The 10,724-nt window shown below is 39.4% G+C and overlaps 1 protein-coding gene across 1 annotated transcript; it reads right to left on the bottom strand.

The window, feature by feature from the left end:
* Nucleotides 1–7,498: 7,498 nt before the first annotated feature.
* On the bottom strand, nucleotides 7,499–9,160 carry LOC126710366 (protein ENHANCED PSEUDOMONAS SUSCEPTIBILITY 1-like). Its single transcript, XM_050410792.1, has one exon. It carries the CDS (start codon nucleotides 9,049–9,051, stop codon nucleotides 7,687–7,689), a length of 1,365 nt encoding a protein of 454 aa, XP_050266749.1. The 5' UTR covers nucleotides 9,052–9,160; the 3' UTR covers nucleotides 7,499–7,686.
* Nucleotides 9,161–10,724: the final 1,564 nt, after the last annotated feature.

The raw sequence follows: 10,724 nt of genomic DNA, 5'->3' as shown, positions 1-10,724 counted from the left end.
GCTTGATTTGTTTTCTACTTTACTCATGGATTAGCTTTCCTCAAGCTCACTACTCATCATCTTTAGCCCATACTCATCTAATCTCAGATACTCTTTTCCCCTTTCACACAATCACAGCCCATAAATGTCTCTCAACTAGTCACAAACAGTCTACCACTCACAAAAAGCCTTAACCTCAGTGTTAATCTCATTCCACTCACTCAAAACAGCTCATATTACCTCATTCATGCCTTATGCACACATACTCACCAAAATCTTAGTTTAATACTTGCTGCATTGAGCTGGGATCTCTCTCTCCCTTCATTCCATCATATTTTTCTTCTTTTATTTGTAACTATGAAGCCTTTAATCGTTGTTTATTATTATTATGATGAAGGCCATAAAGTTTTGGATACTATGGAAGTTTTCCCTTATGTTGACTTAATAATAATAAGGAAATGTGAGAGATTTCACAATTTACTCCAATACCAATGGGTTTGGTCTGCGATCGAATGCTTTGAAAGATATGTGCCCCCTCATTCTTCATCAATTGGTGGTTGGATGGATTGGTAAGGCACACAGTCCGATAAGTGGTATCAGAGCCAAGGTCATAGGTTCGAGTCATTGGAGCCGCATTGTGAGGGATTTCACAATTTACTCCAATACCAATGGGCTTGGTCTGCGATCGAATGCTATAAAAGATATGTGCCCCCTCATCCTTCACCAATTGGTGGTTGGATGGATTGGTAAGGCACACGGTCCGACAGGAAAACATATGATTTTTACCATATAAACACACTTATTAACTTGAAATTATCCTACCGCTGGAGATAATACCGTATCGCTAGAAGATTGATTTGGGCTATGATGCTGTAAAATGACTAATAATATAACAAACTAACAACAGTAACGTTTTTATTGTACTTTATTGTTGTCTTCTTGTTATGGTGCAACTTTTATTTTTTACTTGGGTGGACTTACACAACACCAAAAGCCTTTGGGCTTTATTTCAAGGGTCCATCATCGAGTTTTGGCTTGGCAACCCTATATTCTATTTGGGAACATCAAAATTTTCCCCTCAACAATTATAATATGATTTTTCCCTAAATTTGGTCGACTACATTAAAACTATTTTATGTTGTAAATAAAACAATAAAAAAAAATACTTGCATCAAGTAACACATATAAATTAGTTAATAATAAGACAATGGGAGTATAAACCTCATATAAAATCCAAAAAAAAATGGAAAAAAAAATGAGAGAGAGGGCGAGAAATAACCTTTTTGTGTGGGAAAAATATACATTAAATGGGAGAAAGTGACAAATTTATAGTAAGAAGATGAGAATAAGAAAAGCCAAAATAAAGGAAGATTAAGGGATAAAATTATATGTAAAGTTAAAACCGCCTAAGATGAATATGTATAGACAACACTTAGTTATAACATCAAAATTAAAGTAGGTGAATATGTAAAGTTAAAATCGCCTCAGATGAATTTGTAAAGTCAATGTATTTATATATTTAATATTGTCAAAAAAATTAAAGGTAAAAAACAAATATGAAAAAAAAAATGATGTGGCAATGGCGTGGAGGATGAGATGGCTTAACAGGAACATAGTAATTGCTACGCCTCAGCTTTTAGAGATATATATATATATATATATATATATATATATATATAAATGACTAGATATATTAGGTAATACAAACGTATGACTTTATTAGTATGTTCTCTATTGTTTTAATTACTTTAAATTACAATGAATTGTCTTCTCCTCCATTCTATTACAAGTATGAGAGTAATATTCAACTGGGCAAAAATTTACACGAGGATTTGTCTTCTTTTCATTTTTCTACTTTTTTATATTATTATTCTTAGTATGTCAATTTAAATTCATTGTTTTATTTAAGACCAAGTTTACTCTACACTATTTAATTATGAAGTTTCTAGGGTATGTCTGATTTAAATGATTTCTTAACAAAATTTTGTTTGAATAATTTAATAAGTTATGTTATATATCTTTGGTTTTTTTTTTCTTTTTTAATAATGGTAGTTTGTTAACTTATTTGGTAAGAATTTTCTTTTAGTGATTCACAAAATGATCTTTAACGAATTATTATTATAAATTTTTTACTTTAAAATAAGTTTAACCATAAAATGATCATTAATAATATTTCCAGTTTTCCACGCATTGTGTGGGTTGTGGCTAGTAAAATTAATGTGTGAGCAGTGACACCAAGTATTTAAATCCAGAATGTATGAAGTTAAGTTTTACTTTGAGTTTGAGATTCTCAAAGAATCATGCTGTTTTCAGCCTTTTATGCTGAGCTACGGCTGAATGTCACAAAATCTTTTTATTTAGGTATCTTTATAATAACATCATATTCTTTGCTGTTAGAAATACTGGAAGATTGTATTGTATTTCCTAATAAGAGAATATACATCAGAGCCTTATATAGGAGGCGTAAGTGTGCGGTACAAGTAAAGTGTTGTACAAGTAAGGTAATTGGGCCTAAAGCCCATAATATAATATAATATACATTAACAGCCCCCCTCAAACTCAAGGTGGATGTGAGACCAACTTAAGGTTGTCAACTAAATCACGAGTGCGTCTCTTAGGAAGTGACTTGGTGAAGATATCTGCAAGTTGATCTTTGGAGGAGACGGAGAAGAGCTTAAGAGCACCATGGACAAGATGATAACGGATAAAATGACAATCAATCTCGATGTGTTTAGTCCGTTCATGAAAGACATCATTGTGAGTAATATGAATGACACTCTGGTTGTCACAATAAAGGGGAGTAGCAGAGGAGGTGGACACACCCAAATCCTTAAGAAGCCATCGTAGCCAAAGGAGCTCAGATGTGGTATCAGCAAGGGCACGATATTCTGCTTCAGTACTAGAGCGGGCCACAAAAGTTTGTTTCTTACTTCGCCAAGAAATCAAAGAAGAACCTAGGAGAAAGCAATAACCTGTAGTGGACCTGCGATCAGTGGGATCCCCTGCCCAATCAGCATCAGAAAATGCACGAAGTACAAGAGGAGACTGAGCTGAGTAGAAAAGGCCATGGAAGAGAGTGCCCTTCAGATATCGAAGAATGCGCAGAACAGCAGCATAGTGAGTAGATCGTGGAGCAGACAGATACTGGCTCACCTGATGAACATCATAGGAGATGTCTAGACGAGTAACTGTGAGATAAACTAGGCTGCCAACCAATCGTCTGTAAAGAGAAGGATTAGACAATGGTTTCCCCCCCGAGGGTGTCAAATGCGCATTAAGTTCAACCGGAGTGTCAACAGTCTTGCTGTCAGTGAGTCCAGCTCGAGATAAAAGGTCAGAAGCATACTTGGCTTGAGTAATATAAAGACCATCTGTGGAATGAGTAATTTCAAGACCCAAGAAATAACTGAGATGTCCAAGATCTTTCATCTCAAATTGCTGAATGAGAAAATCCTTGAGGTCTTGAATGCCACTGAGGTCATCACCAGTTATGATCATATCATCCACATATAGAAGAAGCAAAATGGTGCCTTTATCAGTACGACGAAGAAATAAGGCAGAATCATACGGACTGGCAGTGTAACCCAAGCGAAAGATAGTGGAGCTGAACTTGGCAAACCAAGCTCGTGGAGCTTGTTTAAGACCATAAAGTGCACGTCGAAGATGACAAACCTTGTTTGAGTCAACAGAGAGACCAGGAGGAGGTTGCATATAGACTGCTTCACTCAAATCCCCATTAAGGAAAGCATTTTTAACATCCATCTGAAAAAGATCCCATTTACTAGCAGCAGCAACAGCTAAGAGGGTACAAACAGATGAGATACGAGCAACTGGAGCAAAAGTCTCTTCATAATCAATCCCATACTCCTGTGTAAAACCTTTTGCAACAAGACGAGCCTTGTAGTGCTCAATGGACCCATCAGAGCGAGTCTTGATCTTATAGATCCACTTAAAACCAACCACAGACTGTCCAGGAGGGAGAGTAACCAGATCCCAGGTATGGTTTTTGGTTAATGCATCAAGTTCCTCTTTCATTGCAATCTGCCATAAAGGGTCAGTGGAGGCCTCACGATAGGTTTGAGGCTCGTGAAGTGTAGCAAGGGCAGTGTAACAATGATAGTCAAGTAAATGTGTAGGAATGGATCTTACCCGGGTTGAGTGGCGATGTGGAATGTCTTGTGGAGGATCTTCAGGCGGAGCAGGAGCAGGGGACCCAGGCTCAAGGTGGGGTAGCTCGTCATCAACCTGTTCATCTTCAACCTGTCTAGGAGAAGCATCAAAAATATCTGGAGAGAAGTCCAAAGAAGGATCAAAAGTATTTGTAGAAGGAACAAGAGACTCGTCTGGAAAGATTTCTAAAACAGAGGAGTTAGTCAAGGAAGAACGAAAGTAAGAGAGCTCAACAAACAATCGGTGTTCCCAAAAGACAACATTACGAGAAACACGAAGACGATGAGAGACAGGATCATAACACCTATACCCCTTTTGAGTTTCGCCATAACCAAGGAAACAACAAAGTCTAGATCGAGGCTCAAGTTTTTTGTGCTCATGAGGCTGAAGAAGAACGAAACAAGCAGATCCAAAGGATCGAAGGTGATGATAATCAGGAGGTGACCCAAAGAGACGCTCATACGGAGTCTGATTATGGATGACAGCACTTGGAATGCGATTAATCGCATGAACAGCATTAAGAGCAGCTTCACCCCAAAATGGGGCAGGAACTTTGGCAGAAAGAAGAAGAGCACGAACAGTGTCAAGAATATGACGAAGTTTTCTTTCGGCTCGACCATTTTGCTGAGAGGTACCTGGACAAGTTAGATGATGCACAGTGCCATAGGAATGTAACAAAGCTTGAAAAGCATATTGAGTATATTCAAGAGCATTATCAGAACGAAAAGTTTTGATACGTTTGGAGAATTGGGTTTCAACCATTTTGGCAAAGTTGCTGTATATTGGTAAAATTTCAGAACGAGATTTCATAGGAAATATCCAACTATAACGAGAATAATCATCAATAAAGACAACAAAATATCGAGATCCACCAATACTAGCAACAGAAGAAGGTCCCCAAACATCAGAATGAATTAACTCAAAAATACTATTAGAAATGGATTCACTGTTATTAAAAGGCAAAGCTGGTTGTTTTCCTAACTGACATGAAGTACAATCAAAATTGTCTTTGGACACAGAACCCAACAGACCCCTAGAAGCTAACTGTTGTACCCGAGAAGATGATGCATGACCAAGACGAGAATGCCAAAGTGCAAGAGATGGTAAGGAAGAAACTGCAGCAGCTGCAGCAGCAACAGAAACAGGAGCAACAGGTGGAAGATGAAGATTGTCCACGGGAAACATACGCCCAACTCTAGGGCCAGTCCCAAGCTCTTGTCCCGTCCTCGGATCCTGCACAATACACCCAGAATAGTCAAAAATAAGGCGATAACCTAATTCAGCTAATTGTCCCACAGAGCACAAATTATAGGATAGGTCAAGTACATGGAAGACTCCAGGAACAGAAAGGTTAGAGGTTGAAACAAAACCTAAACTATTTCCATGCATGGTGGAACCATCAGCTATATGAATATTTAGAGGATGTGGTGCAGGGTCAAGTTTGGAGAATAAGGATGAGTGAGGTGTCATGTGATTGCAGCAGGCAGAATCAAAAAGCCAAGTTTGAGACTTACCGGGTAGAACAGATAGGGCAGTGGAAAGAGATGCATTACCAGCCATACGAACAGCCTGAGCTATGATTTCCTGTAGTTCAGTGGGGGAGAGGTTGATAGTGGATCCAGAAGACTGGGACTCAGCTGAGGTGGAAGCCATTGGCGGAGTAGGCTCAGTATTAGCAACAGCAGCAGTAGATTTGTTGCGACGGAAACAAGTCTCAATGGTGTGGCCAGAACGCTTGCAATAGTTGCAGATTTTTTTGTTGGACTACTTGCGACGATTGTGAGAGCCAGAGGAATCACTTGATTGCTGAGGTTGCTCTATGAGTGGAGTAGATGGAGTAATAGCCAAAACATTGAGCTTATTCTGGGCTTGAAGGGTTGCAAGACGAGCTTCTTCTCTAACTAACTCATTCACAGCAGTATCAAGAGAGGGAGCAGGACTGCGATTTAGAAGCTGACCTCGAATGGGCTCAAAGTCCTTGTGAAGTGACATCAGGAATTCATAGAGGCGAAATTCATCTCTGATGGAAGCATATTGCTGAGCATCCTTTGAGCATGCCCAAGTTGGATCAGAAAGGTCAATTTGGTCCCAAATGTAGCGAAGCTGATCATAATAGTCATTGATGGATTGCCCTGGTTCTTGCCTGAGTTGATGCAATTCAACCACTAACTGATATTTCATGGATCCATGAGTAGTGGAGTACCTTCTGGCCAACATATCCCATGCAGATTTTGCATCATCAAAGCTGCCCAACAGATTGGAAATAGAGGGAATGGAAGTGTTTCGAATCCATGTGAGGATCATGTGGTTATGACTATCCCATTCAATCATGCGACCAAGAAAAACAGCATCTTCTTCACTTGCTCCCTTGACAGGAATAGTCATTGCACCAGTACAATAATGCCAGAGCATGCGACCCTTAAGAAAACTGCGCATAGCTTGAGACCAAGATAAGTAATTTTTATTCCCCTCCAATACAGTATTGATGGGGCGAGGAACAAAATTATCCTTTTTATCCATTTAGAGACACAATATGCAAAAACAGACAGCAAAAATGAAATCTACGCGAAAAACTGGGTAAGGAGAACCTGGACTGAAAAAGTCAACCCTGGAAAAGTCAACGGTCAACTGCCAGTCAAAGTCAACTGTCAGCCTGAAGTCAACGGTCAAATCCAGATTCAGAAGGTGACGTCAGCGGATGACGCAAGCAGTGACGTCAGCAAGCAGTGACGTCAGCAAGCTGTTAGGGCTGACGTCAGCGATGACGTCAGCGAGGCTGTTGAGGCGCGTGGAGGCGCGTGACGGCGCGTGGAGGCGCGTGAAAAGAAGCTGTGGCGCGTGGTGGCGCGTGATCGACGGAACAGCAACTTTGAGCGGCGCGTGGGGGCGCGTGCAGTCTCCGATGGCGACGAGGCTTCCACGAGTGTGTAGATCGGCGCTGGACGATCTCAGTGGTACCTTCAAAATCGTAATCGGAGCAATAATTGCAGCGGAGCAGTGGTCTGTGCAGTGTGAAACTCCTTAACGACGGCGGCTGCAGGTCCGAAACCCAAGGACGACGGCTGGATGACGTCGGAAGTTCAACGGCGAGAGGCTGCGGCGACAGTGTGATGGCGGAAGCGTTGTTAAAAAGAAAGCCACACTAATGAAGACAAGACTGCTAAGAAAAGGTCAGAGCAGTGGCTCTGATACCATGTTAGAAATACTGGAAGATTGTATTGTATTTCCTAATAAGAGAATATACATCAGAGCCTTATATAGGAGGCGTAAGTGTGCGGTACAAGTAAAGTATTGTACAAGTAAGGTAATTGGGCCTAAAGCCCATAATATAATATAATATACATTAACATTTGCAAATTACTCTTTGATATTACCAATAAAAGATCATTACAGCCATCCATTTCTAGCACTATTTGATGTCATTTGAATCACAGCACAGGTTAACTGCAACGCTTAGACACTTACAAATATGTATTGCTTTCTTTCCTCACAAATGACAGATTTGGCTTGGTTTTCTGCAGCGTAGAGCTTTGGAAACTAGTGCAGCTGGTGGGACAAAGAGACAGCATCCATGAACTCCTCATCAGACTCAAGAGCGCTCATTGAATCCGGCGGAAGGCACATCTCCAAATCAATGCTTCCTCCTTCTTTACCTGGGTATGATGAAACTTTCCCATCAAACTTGTGTGCATACCCACTGCGAAGTGCCACTGCTTTCCCCATTCCAAATTCATTCCCGTACTTGTTGAATCTGGGTGAACTTCCCATCATTACACTGCATGGATCAAACATCCGATCAAGTTGGTAAACAAAGGGAGACTTCAGCCAGTTATCAAGCCAGCCACGCACAACCTTGTCAGAGTGGTTAGCCACAAGCTCATGCAACTTCCACGCCGCCCATCCAAGACTATGTTCAAGCAATTCACCAGCTGTGGTTACTGCTGCCCCAGCGGAAATTGAGTTCCCAAAGTAATCATTAGGCAAGGGTGGCTCCATCCTTGCCCTGTTATTTATGGCCAACCTGCAATGAGTTATCTGATCATGTGGTAGATGGCGTGCACGCGTTATGCACCTCCAGACAAGTGCAGACAAGGACTGAAAGGAAGAGATTTTGTTGGTATTGGATTCTGCATTGGCTTTTGCTTTGAGTTTTGCTATGGATTCCGAAGAGAAGTGGAACATTCTCTCTCTGAGTTTTGGTGCTTCAAATCTGGAAATGAACTCATCTTGGTGTTTAAAAGGAAGGTTGAGGATTGGACCACCATCAGGAAACCATCGCTTATGGATAGGCGGGCGTGTTAGAGAAATGTTATTTCCCTGTGCCTGAAAAATCTCAGACCAAGCATTAAAGAATTGCCAATAAGAGCTTCCATCAACAATAGAATGGTTCATGGAACATCCTATAAAGATGCCGTCTTTAAGTTCTGTTACTTGAACTGTAAGCAAAGGCCTGGTATGACCATCATGGTTGACCGCCCTGTCGTGATCAAAAAAGGATTGAACGATTGATGGTACATCAATGGGAGAAAGGACATCAGATATAGTCATGTCTAGAGCTGCATAGATGAATTTGGCTCCAGGGCTGTTACTGCAGTCAACAAAAACCAAGCTTGAAGGTGGGTTTTCATTTATTTGTGTCACAAGGCGGCCTGAAAGTGGGTAGAAATGGACAAGGGCCACAGAGAGGGACTGCTTAAGCTTGTCCAATAGAGACTTGATGAAGTCTTCTTGGGCATCTGCTGAAAGAGGTTTGTTGTAAAGAAGACCCTTCTGGATATAGTGTACAGAGAGCATGGTAAGATCCCATGGTGACAGGTAGAAGGGCCTCTTTGATTCTTCTAAGGCATACTGTGGTTTGATAAAGCACTCTGAGATGTATCGGATTTTAGGAGGAGTAGACATCAGAAATTGGTTACAAAATTCTTTAAAGGAGGCTAATGGGCTAAGTGGCACTCTTCAATCTCCTGAGTTTTGATTAGCTATTCTGGTTTATATAGTCGAGGATTTGCAGATGTTTGACTGGGCTCTCCAATTTGTTTTCCAATTAAGCATTATTTTATATATTCTGTTATTCTTTATATTTTATAGACACACCAAATGCAATAAGATTTAAAAAGCCAATTTATATGGTATACTTTTTTATGGACAGTCTAGCTCTAGCCATTTTTTTAGTAAACAAAATCCAATTTTTAATTAACGTACCTTTCTTTTGCATTTCTACTACTTATAGTTATGAGGGTATAGCCTCTAAAGAGTATACTTATTTTTATAATCGACCTTCTCTTGACCTGAAATCTGATAGGTGAACTTGTTTTGTTCAATTCTTAGGAAGAAGAGATGGTAATCATAAATTAATTGCAACAGGTAAAAGTGGACTTTTAGTTCTCGCATGCTTTCTATTTTGTTCCTTCACAACCTGCCATCTATAATTCATATTCTTTAACTTCCTCTCACCACAGCCGCTAGTTGAATTGTCCGTAACGATTCGTTCATCCAAAAAAAAAAACGAAAATTCGTTAGGTAGGATTCTATTTTGTAGGGTTAAATTTTAATAGAAGAAAGAGATAAAGGGCAAGTGAAAAACAAGGAAATCCAATAAATCATCTCTTTCATCGGCTACATGCCATCTATGTGCCCCACTGACGGACAATTTGGGATAGGTACTAATATCTTTTTGCTTTATCAAGGGCCAAGTCAAGCCTCTCAAATTCATTGGGGGTAGGTATGAATATTGAATATCTTTTTTGACCTAGTCCCCTCTCCCCATACGTTTGTTTCTCCACCAACCCAAAAAAAAAAAAAAAAAATCAAGCCTCTCAAATTATTTGGAAAAAGAGAAGTGTACATTTTTTTTTTCTTGTCCAAGTTTCGAAGTAGTTTTTAACGTTTCAAATATTTCAATTTAGTTATTTTACTTTTTAAATTTGTATCAAAAAGTTCATGTCATTAACTATTGGATGGGTCATTTTCTTTTTTTAGTTTATATCAAAAATTTATGTTGTTAATTATTGGATGGAAAAATGTGACATGATAATAAAAGGAGATTCGCTCGAGCAGAGAGAAAGTTTGCTCAAGCGATAGAAATATATAAGCCTTTTTTCTGTTTGTTTTAAGTTGATTCAATAAAGTCCTAGGGATTTGATAGCAACAAAAATGTGAAGAGATTAAAGCTATGGACCATAAAATCTAACACAACTTAAATCATATGCCATATCAAAGGAAAAATGGTTAATTTTGTTAGAGGCAAATGAATAAAATTGAGAAAATGGGCAAATGCCCCTTTAAAAAAAAAAATCCACCATTTTGCCCCATTTCTCAAATTAATTAAGGAAATGCCCCTCTTTTGAAACTTGATTTTCTCAAAATTGAGTTATTAAAAAAAAAAAAAATTGGAGCCCTATAGTGGCGTTTTAAGGAGCCTATAGTGACGTTTTAAGGATCTATAGTGGCATTTTGTAACTCGATCTCCATGAAGTCGAGTTACGTGCAATTTTTTTTCTCTTTTTTGCCTATAACCCGATTTTAAGGAGCTCGAGTTTTAAAATGCCACTATATGTCCTTAAAACGTCACTATA

This window comes from Quercus robur, chromosome 2 (genome assembly GCF_932294415.1).
Source record: "Quercus robur chromosome 2, dhQueRobu3.1, whole genome shotgun sequence".
Classification (NCBI taxonomy): domain Eukaryota; kingdom Viridiplantae; phylum Streptophyta; class Magnoliopsida; order Fagales; family Fagaceae; genus Quercus; species Quercus robur.
This window is presented reverse-complemented; position numbering and strand designations above follow the sequence as displayed.

Excerpts from the sequence above, each read along its gene's own strand:
- LOC126710366 (XM_050410792.1), bottom strand. The coding sequence starts at position 9,051 with ATGTCTACTCCTCCTAAAATCCGATACATCTCAGAGTGCTTTATCAAA.